Source organism: Pogonomyrmex barbatus, unplaced genomic scaffold, assembly GCF_055798465.1.
Source record: "Pogonomyrmex barbatus isolate J1 unplaced genomic scaffold, ASM5579846v1 scaffold20, whole genome shotgun sequence".
Lineage (NCBI taxonomy): Eukaryota > Metazoa > Arthropoda > Insecta > Hymenoptera > Formicidae > Pogonomyrmex > Pogonomyrmex barbatus.
The window spans coordinates 914605-934105 of NW_028297117.1; the positions used below are offsets into that span (position 1 = coordinate 914605).

At 30.7% G+C, this 19501-nt stretch overlaps 2 protein-coding genes and 1 non-coding gene across 5 annotated transcripts in view; all 3 read left to right on the forward strand.

The window, feature by feature from the left end:
• The window catches only part of LOC105426933 (xaa-Pro aminopeptidase ApepP), a 30990-nt gene that overhangs the window by 2133 nt on the left and 9356 nt on the right, over positions 1-19501 (forward strand). The window lies entirely within an intron of this gene.
• On the forward strand, positions 5834-5906 carry TRNAA-AGC (transfer RNA alanine (anticodon AGC)). Its single transcript has one exon. It is a non-coding gene; the product is annotated as a tRNA-Ala (tRNA).
• On the forward strand, positions 8659-15347 carry LOC148936528 (uncharacterized). Of its 2 annotated transcripts, none has more exons than XR_016139436.1 (2): positions 8659-8979; positions 10141-11482. XR_016139436.1 is itself a non-coding variant. In XM_089077765.1 (2 exons), exons 1-2 carry the CDS (start codon positions 8929-8931, stop codon positions 14975-14977), a joined length of 327 nt encoding a protein of 108 aa, XP_088933891.1. In that variant the 5' UTR covers positions 8659-8928; the 3' UTR covers positions 14978-15347. The 2 variants fall into 2 exon arrangements, 1 of the variants encoding a protein (XP_088933891.1); XM_089077765.1 differs by lacking the exon at positions 10141-11482 and adding an exon at positions 14702-15347.

Consider the following 19501-nt stretch of genomic DNA (forward strand, 5'->3'; position numbering starts at 1 on the left):
AAAAGTAAATAAAAATTAATATTTTTATGTGATTGCTTCATTAAAATATTATAAATGAAAAGTAGATTAGAGAATACCAATACAATAAACTTAGCAAAAATATCACACATATCTAACTTATATTTATACACATTGTCGTCATCTATCTAGAAAAAACTTTACCAATGAAGCATACGTCACATTTTTCTCCCACGTCATTGCCAAAATTTGCGCTTTTAAATAAAGTATGATACATCGATAATAAGATTTCTGAAATGAGTCAAATGCTTCGGTAAAGATTTCTTCCGTGTAAAAATAACTCTTTTTTTTTTACCGTCGCCGAAAGCTTAGGTTGTAATATAAAATATCACACAATGCTATGCCCTATGCTTTATAGAAAATTTTTGTACAATATTTGCTTTATAGAATATTTTTGTACATGGTGGGAACGATATTCAAAGAAATCGTGATAACTAATATGATGCGACGCGAATATTATAGATAGAAACTTCCACAACTTCCTAAGTGGCCTCCTAAATGAGATTCAAGTCAAAATATCGGATATCACGTTTAGAATGGTATCCAAAAATTTAATTTCGTCGACGTCAATATGCGGCCCACATGCGTGAACAAATTCAGTTGCGCGAATTTCTTCGCATAACATAGTACCACGCGTCGCGTAACATAATAAACGCTGGAATCTGGCTGCGATCGCGCGGTGAACGCACCCCAGAACAGACTCGAGTTGGCCTATAAATAACGAAACTTTGCGGTCGCACCGACGCTTGAAGTTTAGCCGTCGAAAATTGTCAGGTCAGCCGTAAACCCATCACCCACAACTTTTTCCATCGTTTATATCGCGAAACGATCATCTGTACCAATTTAAGCAGTCCATAAAAGTCCTCTATTAAATTATCACCAAATTAAAATTTTCGATATAAAGTCTGCTTTAAGGACACAGATTAAGTCAGGCTGTCACGCCGACAAAACTCGAAGTATCAATGACGATAAGGGTATTTCAAACGTGATTAAAGTCACATAGTGACGGTTCTGTGTTCCGGCAAACATACGTATCTATCGTTGCTAGGTTGAATTCTCTATTATAATCATGTATTATTCAATCAAATTCAAAGCAAACAAGACCGAATGTTGTCTCATATACTTTTTCTCTTATTTTTAAATTTCCTTTTTATAATTTCCATTCAGACGAACGCGATTGCATAAAGTTTCTTCTCGATTGATTTGGAGAAAAGAGCGAGCAGTGCGATGTAAGTTGAAACGGAAATTAATGCGCGTCGTCGAAGTATACTTCCGGATACTTCCGATCATAAAGTAACGATTTCGTCTCGACAATTCAACGGAACCTGTTTACGCACGCGAATGCTTCACTCCCAAATGCAGGACGGTACTCGTTTACTACGAGCGAGCTGCAAACTCGAGCCAACTATGCGTAGTCGACATACCGGAGATTCCTCTTTAAACGCGAAAGATAAAGCTCGATAATTTCGAAGCATTGGTAAATTATGTTTGTGAATTCTGTACCTCAGAGTCGAGATATAGCTTAAATCCTTCGGCATTTAAATATTCGGCAAAGAAAAGATACCACATGCTTTCTTTCCGTTTTTATAAAATTTATTTTATAAAATTTTAACAATAATTAGATACTCACCAATATAATGCCTCTTCTTTCTTTTCCTCCTCTACAGCTTCACCGTTGATTCACTTTACGGTATGCACACAACACATAACACCCGAAAACACGATTAAATATAGTCATTCACACTAATTACCGAAATATGTCAATCACGTGACATTCTGCACACGACATTCCGAACGCTCACGTTTTTGGGCGATAGAATAAACATGCGAGTTAAAATTAAATATAAAGATCCAACGAAACGTAATCCGAAAATATGATCGTATAACCATTTCGTGTCCCAATACATTTCAGTAAATCTCACGAAATATACGAGTCAATAAATCACAAGTGTGAAAAAAATCAAATCTATATGATACAATTGATGAAAATTAAAATATATTTAAATATGTAATTGATAACAATTATGAATAATATATTAATAATTGAAAACATCGCGTCACAATTTGAAATCAATTGATCGTGTACTGCAATATTCTTTTAATGGCCGAAAGATTCGGAAATCGACAAATTTGATACTGCAATTACAATTATTAACAATAAGATCGATTTAATAAATTATCAAAACTAAACTGTTTAAAGATACAATAAAAAAGATAAATCGAAAAATTCAATGCTTATTGTGTATTTTAAACTATTAAATTCTACAAAATACACACGTTATATATGTTACGTAGCGCATAATCAATGCATCTCTTATACTTCTTTCTTCGTATTAATTTCTCGAGTTAAAGTTAGTTATATTCAACATTTTGAAGCACAAGAATTTTCGAATTCTAACTTGAAAGGAATAGATTGTGAGAAATAGTAATTAATAAATAATTTAATCAAATCATTTCAGACCGCTTCGTAATCATACATAAACATTACAAACTCAGTGGTAATCGTCAATTGTTCACAGAGAAAAATTGCTTTTCTAAAGAATGGTAATATGACGACACATAGAGCAGTTTGTACTCTTACATCTGCTCGGCCCGAGCTTTACTGTATGAATGATAGCACGATGACCTTGCGTAAACATAACGTGCCTTAGTGTCGGTCCACAATAGGTGATTTAAGCTTTAAGAAGTAAGAAATTGATCAATTATAATCGAATATGAAAAGAATAATCGACTATGATTGGTCAATTTCTTACGACGTAAAAATTAAATACTTATTGTGGACCGACACTTATAGTGCCGACAATAGTAAATACCAAGGTTTCACGCGGAGCAGATCACTACCTTGTGTTTGAGTTTCAGCGAATGATAAGACGACGCGTAGCGATCTTGTATGTATGTATATGCCATAATGTGTCGCTATCAAAACAAGGTTGTACCGTTCGTTTGTTACGAAATGTTTAATGCTTTTCTACATAGATTTACTCCTAATCTATTCTTCCTACTTGGAATTAATTTTATTATCAAACGTTTAATACAGTTTTCCAGAATTTAAATCACTTACTACGGCGATTTGTGTATTTTTCATTTAAGAGAGAGAGAGAGAGAGAGAAAAATAAATAAAATATATTTAACTTACAATACAGTGTTCGAAACGCATTGTTGAAATGCTCGAAATAATTTCAATAATTATTGTATGTAAATATTGCAATGAAACAATTATTCGTAATTTCTATTCTCAATCGTTTTGATTCAAATAATTAAAGTGTATGAAACATCCATTTCAAAATTATTGTTTTAATTCATATTGCAAAAGTCAATGAAAATTAATTTATTGATTGCTATTCGTTAAAAGAATCATTAAAATTTTCTGATTAAAATCTTTTGAATATTGCCACAATTATGTAAAAATTTTTAAATGTAAAATATATTTGAAAATAAGCACCGTTAACAAAATTTACACAATGATCTATTGCATCGTAGACATTTTGTAAGGCATATGCAATAATTTATATTCTTTATTTGACATATTGCAATAATTTATTCTCGGTTTATATTAATTTTATAATAAATTACTTAAAAAATTGTTTCAATAAATAAAAATTAAAGGTAAATTTAGATAATAACTATTTATTATCTGAATTCGCCTTTGATTTTTATTCGAGCAAGATAATCATACGAGCTAACAATTGCTAATTGCAGAAAATATTGCATTTGATATCTTTTGTATGTGGTTTGTGATATTACCGAGGTTGCATTTTAAAGAACAATAAAAATGAAACAATTATTTGCCGATAAATATTTATTTTAAAAAAAGGCGATGGAATTACAGTAATAGATTTCAAACTATATAGATTCAAGATATTGGATGTGGAATGTTAACATTCCACTTTTGTAATTCTAATTAATCATAATTAATTATATTTTACTCTTTTAAAAATAAAAAAAAAACAAATCAAATGGTGATATTAATAACTAAAAGGAAGACATGAGCTGAATTACATTTATTTGATTTATTTAAAAGTTTTCTTAGATCTAATTTTATTCTTAATTGCTAATTTTGCATCGCTAACAGATAGTGATTTTGTAATCATAGATTTATTTATTTGTTAGTTATCTAAATATTTATTTCATTATTATTGATATAATTCTGCTTTATTCACAACATACTATAGTAAAGATGTATTTAGTATTAATAAAATCTATCTAAATACAAGTATATAATGATAATATGATATAGGACAAAAATATATATATTTTCATTATAATCGTATAATTTTAATACCTGTTATATACGTAATTTTATATATTTTCTTTTATAGCGCACAGCACGAACCATAAAATTTATGTTTCTCATCTGGAAATAGATGAAATGAAATCTATTCTTCTCATAAACACATCTTTTGCCGTTTAACACTCACTCATCTTCACTCGTCATGTGGTCCGGTTTTATGTTAATGAGTGGCAAATTATCGGAAAAGAGGCTGCCTGATGTAGCAGGCTACCATACTGTGATGGAGGTTGGCAGGACCTCTCACTCTCTCCCTCCTTTCGGCTTTCCTCGTCTCCGTTTCTCGCAATCGCAACGTACTTTTGTCTCTTTTTGCTCCAAAGTGCTATCTCACGTGGAATCCAATGAATGAGCGTATCCGCATCTGTCGGATGTGCTTATGGTTATCGCGGAACGTGCCGAACGTGTACGTTGCGAAACGATGACATCCATTATCCACGATCAATGCAAAATCGACGAACGCTGCAAACCTGATCGAACGACTTCCTTTTTCCGCTTCCGTTTTCCTCCCGTTCTTCTCTCATAACATACAAAATAAATCTGAATAATCCCATACATTCTGCATGTAACATGCACATTATTTTATATAACTTTAATTACAATAACGAAGCTATCTGTATTCAATTCTTTTTTTTAGAAATATTGTTGATTCAAGCATGGAAATGTAAAAAAATATTAAAATCTTACTCTTAATTTCTCTTTATTGATTTATATTATATTACTATAAAATTAATTAAATTTCCAATGTTTATTTTAAAATCTTAATTTCAGATTAATTTCAGATTTAATAGAACTTGAAACAAATTTTTAAATATGGAAATTTAATAGATCTAATATTTAAATAAGATAGAAAAAAATCTATAAATATTAGAATAATGTCCGGAATAATATCCATATTATTTGATATAATTACTCTTTATTTTTAGTTTATTCTGTACAAGAAATTCTTTACATATTTGAATTATTTGAATTTTAATGTTTAAAAGTCAAATCTATAAACTCTTAAATACAAATTTTTGGAAATCTGAAATTATATACTTACGTATATATATTTTCTTATATTGATTTATGTTATATTACTATAAAATTAATTAAATTTTGTTAAAATTATAAGAAATTAAAAGAAATTAAAAGATTAAAGTACTTTTTAAATCATTATTAACAAAATGTCAATTTTCTTTTATTTCTTTAAAAATCCCTAAGAAATGTTCCACAAAATAATATAGATTATTATTATAAATAATTATTAACAAAATTATTAATAATTATCTATAAAAATATGAAAAAAGATATGACATAATATAGTGATTAAAAAGTAAAAAATATCAAATCCTAACAAGATTGATATATTGTATTTTATGACAATATAATCTGTAATAAGACAATAGAATAATTAAATTAATATTTTTATACTTTATTTTATATTTTAATAATTAATCTAAATTATAAATAAGTAAATAAAAAATTATATGTGTCAATGCAATTTCAAGAGCCGTGAGGTCCTGAAAATAACCTTTCATCCTCGAAGGGGGCGTAGCTCAGATGGTAGAGCGCTCGCTTAGCATGCGAGAGGTACCGGGATCGATACCCGGCGCCTCCAAAATTATTTTTATTTTTTATTTTTCATTAGTTAAGTAAAGAATAAGTAAAGAACATAACAATATCATAAAATATTTTTTTTTAATTTTAAATTATAATTTGTATAATTAAATCAAATTTAGTTAAATTTTTTTCTTCTAAAGATGATTTTAAGATAAATGATTATTAAACTTTTATAAGTTAAATCTCAACAAAAAAATATTATAATTTCTAAATATAATTAAACAAAAATAAAATTTTTTACTTTGTATCTGTTTGTTGAACCCTTCTTTTTTAATTTCTATATCACAAAATATTTTTTATTAGTCAATAAACAAAGAGAGATCATTAATCATAACTATGAGTAAAATATTATTTGACTTGGATTAATATGTATTCTAAAAATGTACCGATTATTAAAAAAATTTTTCTAAATTTATTTCATATCAAACAAAAATCTATATACCTATCATAGAATGTCAGAAATCTTAATTAATCATAATTATGTTAGAATCCATATGAATTCTATTTTAAGAATCTATTGTATGAGTCTGTAACTGATAATAGCATACACAAGAATAAAATCTTGCTTTACAACTTTTTACATAATTTTTTATTTACTTATCTTTAAAATTTATTATTCTTTATATCTTTATGTAGGATCCTACACACACACACACACACACACACACACACACACACACACACACACACACACACACACACACACACACACACACACACACACACACAATTTTATATTATATCTTATATATACATATAATAAAATCAGAAAATAAAAAAAAAGAAATTATTCGCATAATAGATTGCAGAGTTCGTTAGCCGTGATGTGTCGTTAACCACGGTCTTAAGAAAGAGAGAGGGGCCTTATTGCCTCTCCATACGAAGATCCGTCGCGTTGCGTCGCATCGCATCGTGGCAGGTATAGCATTTAGACATTCTGCCACGCTGGCCTAAGCTCGCTTAGCTCCTCTAGCCACCTTCTCGACTAGTCTGTTCTCCGGTTGATTCTAAACCATGATTTACCAATGCGTCCCAGATAAACTGATGCTGGTTCATGGTCTACGCGCTATTCCTAATCCACCTTTCTAATCTACATACATAGGTGAAGATTCGACATGCAATCGTATCTGTGTGAGCCTAAGTATTAAGTGTGTACGTATCATGTCTGTGTATATAGTTGCCGTGTGTGTTTGAGACTTCCTTCGCGCTCTCCGGTTCTTTGATGCTTGAACATCATCACTGGAACATCATCACTATTAGAATTACGCAGAATTTTACGCAATTGAATCCATCCTCGTCTATTAAATATGTCAATTCTTTTTTCAAAAATAATTTATTAAACTTAAATTAAACTTAAATTTTATTTTCCGTTTGTCTATTAACAACAATTTTTTATACAATTCGGTGTTCAATATCATTAACTTTAGTAATTTTTTATTTTAAAAATGATAACATCTTGTTAATCCTTAAATTTATATAACATTAGTCTTTCAAAAAAAATTTATTATTGCAGCGGGCAATCTGAAAAATTTAACATAGGCGATAGTACGCGGTAGTTTTTATTATTTTGTGGATTTTTTTTATATTATGTATCGATATTATACAATGCAACTGAGTTTTTTAATTACATTTATAATTTGTATTTGTCTAATTGAATATAGAAATATAAAATGATGCATTGAAAAATAGCTTGAGATAAACTGAAAGAAATTTTGATACAAACTGACTAAGCGACTGTGAAGATGATAAACGAGATAAAGAAAAAAATAATCGATAGCATTAACAAAGAATTCAAAAATGTTAAAAATTTGAATACTTACATTATCTCGTTTTCAATTTATAAACGTTTAGAATTGATTTTATTAGTGAAATCTTAATAATATACAAGAAGAAATCAGAATATTATGCATATTATAATTCGCGATGCCTTATGCAATGGTTATTCGCGTTAGTATTTTGTTTTATCAAAGTGTGTTTCAATCCTGAAAGTTGACCCACTATTCTCTAATAGGGTCAACGAAAGAAATGCCTGCGTATATAGGCCTATCATTCAACCCCTCGCGCCTCGTGTTCTCCTGTTGCTCCGCATGTTTTTTCTTTGTTCCGCGCTTCAGCATTTATTAATATTGCAAACGTGCCTGTGACGCGTGCGACGCGACGTGCCGCATGAACGAGCGGAGTCGCGTCGCGCGTATCCACACGTGCATATGTGCATGAATCAGGTGGAAGGAAGCGTGACACACCATCCTGCAACCCTAATAATGCGTGTGTGCATACGGTGACGTAATATGTCTGACACGCGCAGTTGTAGCGTACGTAAAAGCTTGGAAATAACATAATATCATAATAGGTAATCGCGAGGTCTTTCGACTTAAAAAAAAAAAAAGTGTTGCTATAATTAATAACAATATATTAGAAGCAAAGTCACTCTTATATTAATAACAAAATATTTAAATTTTTATTAAAATAGAATTATTATAAGTACTCTCTTATGTTCTTTTTCAGATTTAATAAGTTGTTTTTTTACTTAAAGTTTAAGCTCAATAATATCAATAACTTAAGAAATTGATATCTATTGAGATTAATTTTGGAAAAGCTGAAATATGAAGTAAATTAAAAAAAAAATCCTCTTTAAATTTAAATAATTTAATTTGTCTATTTAAATAAGAGCTAAACGTATCATTCTTGTTTATTATTTTGATTCATCATACGCATATTGCTTTCTATAGATTCAGTTCAAAGTATTACGAATCAGACACGATAGAAATATAAATATTAGATACTTTTGTCGTTATGAATGGATTCCGTATGCGCCGACTATGCGCGCAAAGCTTCTCGAGGATGCTGGTTGTTTATGCGTCCCGTGCACAGTTGGACCGCAGTCAGGCTTCGGCCTCGGTCCAAAAAGGAGTAAAGGAGGAGTCAAAGGAGCAAGGCAGAGATCATGCTTCCCCGATAACCGATGTACGTGCAGTAGTGCGTAAAGCGAAGCAGTTTTCGCGTGAGCGTGAGTTGAGCCTATGGGGAAACGCGTGCCTGCGTGCGTACGTGCCTATATACGCGTCGCTATGGTATGTATGTGCGATGCTCACCATTGCATACGACGAGGAGCAATCCTCGGGCCCTTCGAACACTCCCTGTAGGGGCTGATGCCTTGGTAAGGCCACGCATCGCCCCCCAGGCCCTTTATACCCTTTATATCAAATATCTTTGCCCTTAAGAGAAAATGAATCTAAACACCTTCTAAATCGAAAAAAAAATAGAAATTATATTTTATTTTATTTTACTAATTGTGCATGCACATTCTTTTATCTTTGCAAAAGAATCTACGCTTGAACGAGTATCTCTCCACACAATAAAAACAAAATTAGTCGAATTAGATATTATATATATTTATTAACAGTTTTGTTTTTATAAGATACCAAAAAGATCATAGTAAAACTGAAATTTGCAACACGTGTGAATGTTCTAGATTATCTTTGAATTAATATAGCTAAAATTGGGGTCAGATTCTATTTTTACAAATAGCCAAAGTCCAGTTTTCTTCTACTTTACCTTGATTCTCATCAAATGTTTGTAGAGATATCGAAAAATAGCGCGTTCGTTACGCGAGAAGATCAATATAAATAGTGCATTAAATAATATTTCAGAGCAGAAACTTTACGTAGGTGGGCGAGCTACAATGTACAAACATTGCGTAATTGCTTACGTAAATTACTATTAGGAATCTCAATGTGTGAACCTCTCGGAAATGAGATGATAAATCACACGAGCACTTTTGCGCATCGAACACATGTTGTTAACTCGCATGAATATGCTTATGAATCTTATATAATATGTATTACTGTCTCATCGCGGTTTCACATTTGCCAAATTCTATTATATTCGAATTCTCTCGCAAATTTTGGGAATCAATCGTGAAAGAATCTTATACGAATATAAACATAATCCAAGATATTGTATTGCTATTATTAGAAATATAATCACCGAGTCTGATGAACTAATAATTTAATTAGATTTATCTGTTATTTACCTATAGAATTTTTATTACAGAAAAAAGCTATTCTAGATTTATCAAAAAAAATGACGTCAAAATTTCTTACAATAAAATTAAAATATCGTGCTCAAAAATTTTGTGTGAATATATTCTTAGCTTAGAAATAAATAAAATAGGAACAGCACGTGAACTGAAATTTAATTAAATCTGTATATCTTTTATTTATAATATTGAGTTTTGACGAGAGAAAGAGAGAGATAAGAAACATCTCTCTCGGGAGACTCAACAGTTTCACTGAGGCCCAGCATTGACGACGATACTACTCCCACACCTCGACCTCCTGTGCGCTATGCGACCCTGATAAAAATTCTCGTTCTCTATTGTTCCACCCTAATTAATGTCCCCACTTGAGTTCGAGCACGATCGACATTGGGCACAATTCCTCCTTCTATCCGAGATGTGATCTCTCTGTGCTTTCATACGGCCCTGCTACATCACGCTGTCACTTATCCAATATCTGTAAACAAAAAATGGTTAGCTCGTCGGTGGGAGTAAGATGAATGACTCGTACTGATGCACACCTGCATTGTAAATTGCACATTGTGAATTTATACAAAATGCCAGAATATATTTTAGCATATGCAAATGAATGAACACTTGTGCACATAGGCATATATTGAACGGTGAAAATTCTCTAATAGATTTATAATTCTGTACGTGATAATAAAACGGTTTTTATAATTTATATTAAAAAAAATATAAACGTAAGAAAATATTTATTATTATTAAACGTAGCTCGTAACGAGAATAAGTTTTTCTTAAAAAAATAGCACGCATTAATATTTTTAAATAATAATTTTATATTTAAACAAAGAATTCTTGATTTCAGTTTTAGTAATGCCATATTCTTTGATTATTACGGAAACGATTCTTTTAACTAAGTACTACTAAGATACTTTAGTGATACTTTTTAAATTATATAAACAGTTAAAAATAAAGATTTTTACATAAATTAACAAAAATGAAATAGATCTAATAAACAAATAAGATATTATTTTTATAGTTTGTTTAATCTCAAGTCAATTATATTATCACAGACGTTTATGTCGCTTACAAAGACAATTGTTTGTGAACCGATTGACTTTCAACTCGATATTATGTAGAATTTCGCACGGTCGCTGGAGATCTCGTTTTTTTAACACAAAATGTCGCATCGTGTACCAGGTTACTATGTCGCGCACCGAGTTTCGTTTACAAATGTAACGCGACCGGCTTTTCGCCAATGCGCCTTCGTTGCAGCTTCTGTTTTCCTGTGTAATTGCAAACTATCGCTTGTTTACAGCAAATTGTTGCAACTTTTCATACGTTGTAACGATAATTAGAAAATTATTTTGATAAGTGCACATAAGCGTGAATTCGTGCGTATTTTACTTGTAATTTTGCAAGATATCTTTTTCTCTCAAGTGTAGATTATTTCGTTATTTTATATATTTTGCAATTTGCAAATTCAAATAAAATGCCGTAATGCCGTTATTTTAATATAGATAACATTGTTACACATAAAACAAAAAATAAAACTATTTTAAATGCTTTGCAAAATACAATTTACACATAATTCAATCGTACGCTTTTTTTACGCTATTTAATTTTTTTAAATATTTAAGAATACATTGTGTTTTTTTACAAATAACGTCTATTTATTACAACTATATTATCATGTAGAGATCTTTCCCGTTATTATATATATATATATATATGTGTGTGTGTGTGTGTGTGTGTGTGTGTGTGTGTGTGTGTGTGTGTGTGTGTGTGTGTGTGTGTGTGTGTGTGTGTGTGTGTGTGTGTGTATAGTAAAATAAATAAATTTATAAAGTATAAAATGCTGCTTTATTTAACACATTTTATTTACCTTTTTATACGTAGAGAAAATTGCATAGACAGATAAATATTTTTATGAACAACATTATATTGTAATTATGTTGTAATTATGCGTTGCATATAAAGACACCGGCCGAATCAGAAACCAATATTACTTTTCTACACTCCTAGTACTCGAGTAGCTCGTCTCATCTAACCTCATGAATTTATGAATGACTTCGTCTCGGTTTGGTGAGACTTTCCACGTGGGTTTCGCAACGAATTCCGCCTGTGCATCCTGGATACTGCTAAATCGTAGCCCTAGCTGATACTAATTCTCTCAACTCGGCGGATCAAGCCGACATAGACTCCCGCAATGTTGATACTCCTCTAATATCATGGTAACAAGCGCAGACCACCTCCTCGTTGTCGCGTCGTGTTAATCTCCTTGATAAAACCGAGTTCGCGTTATTATACAACAGTAACCGCATACAGTTTCTATATATATTATTTTTTAGTCAAATATGTTATTTTTTATGATTCTTGGATAAAGTCGTAGTACATTTTCAGTAATTACAAAACATCAAAGAAATGTTATTCACAGTTTTTAAATATTATAATAATAATAATAATAATAATAATAATAATAATAATAATCACTATATTAAAATTTCTTTATTATGTCCCTTGTTATAAACATTAATATATGATAAAAATATTTGCAAAGAAAATTGTTTAGATAAAATTGTTTAGATTATAAATGTATTATATTATGTTTTTATACTCATAACAATATTGCCTTAATATGCAATAAATAGTGTAAAAGGAAATTAATTAATTATTTATTAATAATTAATAAAATAATATATCAGAGATCTTTTTCTCAAAAATAAATATTGGATAAATCTAGAATCAGTAATTTAAACGTTTAAATCAAAACAAAAACATATACTTATATTTTTCCAAGAAGAAAACAGAAGAAGATAATTAAAGAAAGTTAGCTTAAATGCAGAAAGTTACAATAAAATTATTTAAACACGATACTGATAAAATAATAAATTATAATCTCTCGATAATCCGTTACGTTTGATTCAATTATTGTAATTGGAAATGACGTAACGAGCGAAATGTAAAAATGAAAGTAGCGCTAAGTAATTCTAGCTCGAAGGGCTCTGTTGCAGGAGCGCCATGAACATCTGCCGGACCATCTCGAGATCGTCAACGAGACAATTCTCTTGATGACTACGCCATAACGGTTTTGGTTACCAACTGACTGCGTCAAATGTGCTACCCCCCTACGGGGGCGTTGCTTGAAAATCACTCCCTGTACCCTCGTGTTATCCTGCTACCGAACCGCCCTTGTTTTCCAATAAATACAAAGCATTTCCGCCGATCGTTGGTCAAGGCGGAAAAGAAATTCGAGCGCATCCGTTTTGCGCGCGCTTGCCTGCGCTTGATCTCAATTCTCGCGAGTCGCCCCACACCGAGAATTATCGGAAACCGATGTCTAAAAAACCTATCGTCACCTGATGGCGGCCTATTCCGTTTCCGGTCGAGTTTCTATTGGACCACAGCGCGACATGAACTACATTCAATTTATTGATCTCCGCTTGTCATTATCGTCGCGACGAGCAGTGACTGTTCGCGGTCATGGAACGGGAAATGTCACCTCTAACTCCGTATGCCATCCCGCTCCGCACACCAATCGGGAATTCCTATTCCGATCCGATATTCCCAGGTGTTGCATTCACTCCTTATTCACATCCGTTGATTTTCTCTGTAGTTTTCATCATGTTGCTTGCCAACAATGACTTCGATGCCGCAATAATTTCCTATTTTAATCACATCAATATATGTATATCTAAATTCAGTCGAGCATCGATTATAATTATTTGTGATAATTTCAATCATTTTTAATTATTTGTTAGAAGCAATTTACATACTTGTATATTGTAATTTACATGTTGAACTTTATTTAATTCATGTAGGTATGTCATATATTATATCTTTTTTTATTTTTATTATTTATAATAATATTAATGCGCGTGCAAAATATTATGTGCATACTAGAGAAGATAAAACTTTCGAGTGTTTCAGTTAATTTTTTGTACATATTTATTTTAAAAAGATTGGATATTACATATAGATGTGTAAGCATAATTAGTTATCGATAGAATCGATAAAAAATAATCTATTTGCTAAACTATCTAAAAATTTGGGTAAATATAAGTCTAAAAATAATATAAGTCTAAAATTTTTTGGGATCATTAAAATAACTATAGAACATTCAAATTGATTGCTAGAGTATCGAAAATTTTGCAAGATTATTAATATTGCATTCTACATGATTATTTCGATGTTCCAACAAATTATTTTTTGATCTGTTTGTTAAACTTTTAAATTGTTTAGCAAAACCGTTCTTTTTATGGATCAATCATATTCTGATTATTTTCTCATGTTTTATTCCTATTTAATAGATAAGTCCAATAGTGGATCTCTTTACCGCGCATCCTTTTCGATCTCTTTCAATTAAATTATTTTTCTTTTTTTCCGTTAACATTTCCACGCAGTTATCAAATCTTCTCAAAATAAATTATACTCGATTATGTATAAATATACTCAAAGTCATATAAAATTCAAATAAATAGAAGTATGTATGATAATAGTTTTATCATGTATTTACTTATAAAGCATTAATTAATCAAAAAACTCAGTTTTTAATTATTAATATAATAATTTCTAGTGAATTAGTACAAACAATATTTAAAATATTTTCATTTATCTTTGATATTTTCCGGAAAATTGAGCTCGAGATCTTCATTGTGAGTTACTTGTATATACATGCCATGGACACATGCCGTTGTGTTATCTATTAAGGCCGCACGCGCCGGCGGAACCGACCAATTGGCTTCCTTTAATTCTACGCGCATTCATTGCAGCGGATCAGCGCCATTGCGTCACAGCAACAACCTCCGGTTGCATGCGCACCCCGAGTGCTAAACCCTTTCACCCCAAGTGCGCATTCGCGGTATTCCGATAGGGATGCACCTCCGTCATGGGATGTTACCCTGGCAGGGTGGCGGGCACCGGCGACGCTTCGTCCGTCGAAAGGAGCCGCTAAAAACCTGGGACCTGCAACGCATCTTTTTCGCAGCACGACTTTTGGCCGGCGAACGCCTGGAGACGAGATCTGCGGCCTTGACAGTAGCTCGTAGTGAGCCACTTAAGCAGGCGACCATCTCACTACGGCCAGGGCCGTATAGCGCGCGAGGTGGTCGGTGGCGGGAAACATTCGAATTCTGTAGGGTGGAAGAGAGTAACGACTCGGTCAGTGGACGAGGTGGTGGAGGAGGAAGAGAACGAGAACGGTCGGACGCAGGGATATGACCGGGAGCGATTTATGATGTCTTTTTACCTCCGCTCATCTCCGTCTTCCTTTTTCCGCCATTCTTTTCCCATCCGCCCTTTCATCCCCCGCCATCGCCGGCGTGCACACGCACACCAATTCCCCCGGGTTATCGATCTCCGCCGATGACGCCTGACAGCGCCAGCGCGCCACTCGTTCTCGTCGTCCTTATTGCGTATATATATATATATATATATATATATATATATATATATATATATATGCACATATATCCATGTGCATCACATATGCGATGAATGCAGCTGCGTGGAAAACGCATAGGGGTGGTGCGAATGGATACGCGACATGTATACGCGCCACAAATGAAATATTTTGTTTTCCACCTACTTCCCCCGTTTGTAACAACGAGAGTTACAGCGTAGTATGTACAATAGATGCATCGATATCATTATAATAACGTTAAATACGTTTAATAGCCGTATTTTTTTATTGTTCAATTAAAATGCTATGTCAAATCGACTGATACATTTTCGCACTTTAAAAGAAAAGAAAAAGATTGTAAATAACAATAAAAATTTATTCATTAACATACTTTTTTATCTGCAAAATACATAAGACAGAACAGCCTGCTTAAATTAATCTTTATTTATTTTTATTTTATTTATATATTTAATATTTAATTTAATATTTATTCTTTCAAGATTCATAAAGAAACTTTTTAATCGCATTTGAAAAAATATGATCTATTATTAAGTCATAAATTAAAAACAATTCATTAAACCTACGTTTACTATTTTTAGTTTTGCAGATAATTCAAGTTTTGCCATTATCATCGCTATTATATAATGAAAATGTTTTTGGGTATTTTTTCATACATATAGTTTTATCAAAAATGTTTTATTTATTCCAATCATTGTTAAAGAAATTCACCATTGTTATATTCTAACTTTTATATTTTTTGTGCATTTATTTACTCAAGTAAATTCATTGCGACAACGTTTACCATAAAAAAATTAATAAAGTCTTATATATCAGTCTTGTACGAACCCTAATTCTACTTCTACTACCCTGTTGCAAAAAGCTTCGAGCTATTCCAAATCGAAACTATATCACGCGAGTTCTAAAGATGAATTCCTGATAGGTAAGCGCAAAGGAAATGTTTAACCAGTTTTTTCATTTTCTGATTTTCTCAATGTTCAAACTTAGTTGCATAAACTCCTAGTTCGATTTACTTACGTTGCATCTCGTTGTAACGAATGTTGTAGATTTGATGAATCAATGATGACATAAGACGTTGAAAACAAAACAGAAATGCCTTAAAACTAGTAAATTATATAGAAATATTAAAGATTATTAAAAGATTTTCAAAAATAAAGATTGCTTACAATCATAATAATTATTTTATGAAAAAATGAATGAAACATATGAAGAAAAATAATTAAACGAAAAATTAAGCCTGACACAACCGAGATGCAAATATCGTAAATCGTCTAACTTCTTATAGTCTATGTAATCCTGATCAATAGATACTGAAGATCATCTCGAGACATCGCGTAACTAGTTCACAGATTCGTCGCCTATGCTAGCTTCTTATGGTTTAATAATAGATAAATAGATAGTTTCTTCTAAATAGATAGCTTTCATTACATTCTTCTCTAAGAGAGAAAGAGAAAATAATAATTTATTATATATAAAAATAAATTATTTTTGAAAAATAAAAAACCTTCTGATTTTATTATAAATTTATTAGAATTAATAAACTAACTATAAAAATTAGGTGACATATAATAAATATTAATTAGTAAAACGTATACAGCAGCTTATACACATTTGTACAAAATGTATAAATAACATTATGAATATAAAACTATTTTACATAAACGTGATGTTTTTTTTTATATTTGCATCATATATTTAATATCTACTATCTAATATTAAGTTTTTGTTCTTTCCCTTACAATTTTTTTTGCGAAATCATTATTTAAATGAAACAGTATTTGCATTAGCAATATCTAGGATAGAAATTATTGCATATTATTGTTATTGCCATATACGCTATAAACATCAATATTTATTATTACATATAATCTTTTCTTTCGTTCCATAAGTTTCATATTAAAACAAGTTGCTTCGAAGTTAATTATAATTCATGTAGAAATCATCTTCTTATCAACATATTTTTTATTAATGATTACAGCAACACGATTTTTACTATTAGATTTTTGCTATAAAATTGTATTTCTATTTTGTTTTAGTTGCCAATTTATTCTAACATTCGCAAATTTTGTCGGCAAAATGCGAATTCAATATAGATAAAATTATCATAGCATACGTCGCAATATTCTAATCAAATTCCTGCTGTCAAACTTCTGGCATACTGCTAACAGCACTGCTAACATTTTACTTATTAGGGAAGTAGCGATGTAAGAAAGAAAGAAACCTGGCAATAAACTGCGAGTAGCAAATTGGTCCACAGGCACGAGATAAAATCACAAGTTTCTGCAGATCATGTGAGCCTGTTCAGTACATGCTAAAGATCATCTCAAGAAACAATCCAGTACATAAGCTTGATCATTTCTCTTCTTGATCATGTCTCATGTCATTCGATATACTTGCCACGAGATATCTATAGCTGAAAGATTACCTGAAAAAATGCACACAAAGAGATAATTTTTATAGTAATTTTTATTTAAAAATTCAATTTTTATTCTCGCAGACATTATTATTATTTTAATATACTAAATATATTTATATAATCCATAAAATTGAAATTATTTACCTATCTGTTGTTGATACATTTATAAATTATTTAGTATTTCCAACTGTTTAATAGCAATTACCGCAATTGTGGAATAGTAATTCTCTGATATTTGCATAGTTACAAATATTAAATAATTTATAAATGCATTAAACAATAATATGATAATAATTGATGCATTGATAAATAATCTTTAAACAATTTAAACAATTTTATAAAATATATATATTTTAGTATATATGAAAAATTATTAAACAATTCGTATATTTATATATATCATACTTCTATTAAATAAGACTTCATAATAATTTTATATTCCACGTTAGACTAACAAATATAAAAGTAATGTGACGCATGTCCGAAATGTCAAAAACAATGATCATTGCACCGCGGGAGTCGCGTGGAACCATTTTAACTCTTCGTTATGCTACCAGCCGGATCGGTTTGAAGCACGAAAGTGAGTGGTGAACAAATGGTCGAGATCGATAACGGCAACGTGGTATCAACTAAGAAAGCGAATTACTTTATCCTCCGTTAAGTTTATTTTTTGTGATATCTCGCAAAAATATATTTTTTCGCAAGCGCCTCTTCAACATCGATCCTTTCGCTGAATGTCGTTCCTTGAGGTTATTTCGTCCTGCATTCGAGACTCAACAGAGATTTATGGTAGCCTGGTAGCTTCGGAAAGCTTCGGACAGCTAGCGACTATCGATTGATAGTAAGGTGAGACAAAAATAGCATCCTCGAAATCAAATTTGAGATAACAAAGGATGAACTCTGTTTATCAATTATTCGTTGCGTGTCATTCCTTCAGACTATTTTGCCGTTCAAGAATCACGAGAGATTTATAGTAGCCTGATATCTTCGGAAAAGCTTGCTGGACTCATGTCGAAAGCAAAAATGAAACAAGAAGAGCATCTTTAAAATCAAATTTGAAGCAACAAAAAATGAATGTTGCACTCCATATAGAATAATTATTTACACATAATAATATTAAATATATAAGTAACATTGTTACTTTTACATATAAATACTTTCGTCACATCAGAAAATAGAATACGTTATATTATAGAAATGAAACACATATTTCTATCGTTAAATGAAAAATGACAGAAGATGACAGAACACTACAAGACATTAATATAATATACAAACATCTTTTTACATTATAATTATATTGTTGCTCAATTTTTTTTGCGAAAAGTTTTGATATGTAAAGAATATACGAATTAAAAAATATATATATATTTATACAGTCTTTATTCTTTTATGATTATTATAGATATATATATCTTTATAATAATTACTTTGAATATTCAGAAAATATTTATTATCAATTATATTTCATATTTGTCACATCATTATGCGTTATGCATAACTACTTCGATGTAACTTGAAAAAAGATTTATTAAAAAGCGATACAAATAGATTTGAATTTATACTTATATTTATGTTTATATTTAAAATTAATCGACGTAATTATATAACACATAATCTATGAAATTATGAAACATTTTATCATTTATAAAAAAAGTTGTAAAAAAACTTTAATTATTATTACAGTCAAAATGTTATGTTAAATGCTTGTTAATTTAAATTGTTTCCTTTCTTCCA

Excerpts from the sequence above, each read along its gene's own strand:
- LOC148936528 (XM_089077765.1), top strand. The coding sequence starts at position 8,929 with ATGGGGAAACGCGTGCCTGCGTGCGTACGTGCCTATATACGCGTCGCT. Across the intron at positions 8,980-14,701 it reads CCTATATACGCGTCGCTATG|CGGATCAGCGCCATTGCGTC; the intron begins GTATGTATGTGC and ends CATTCATTGCAG.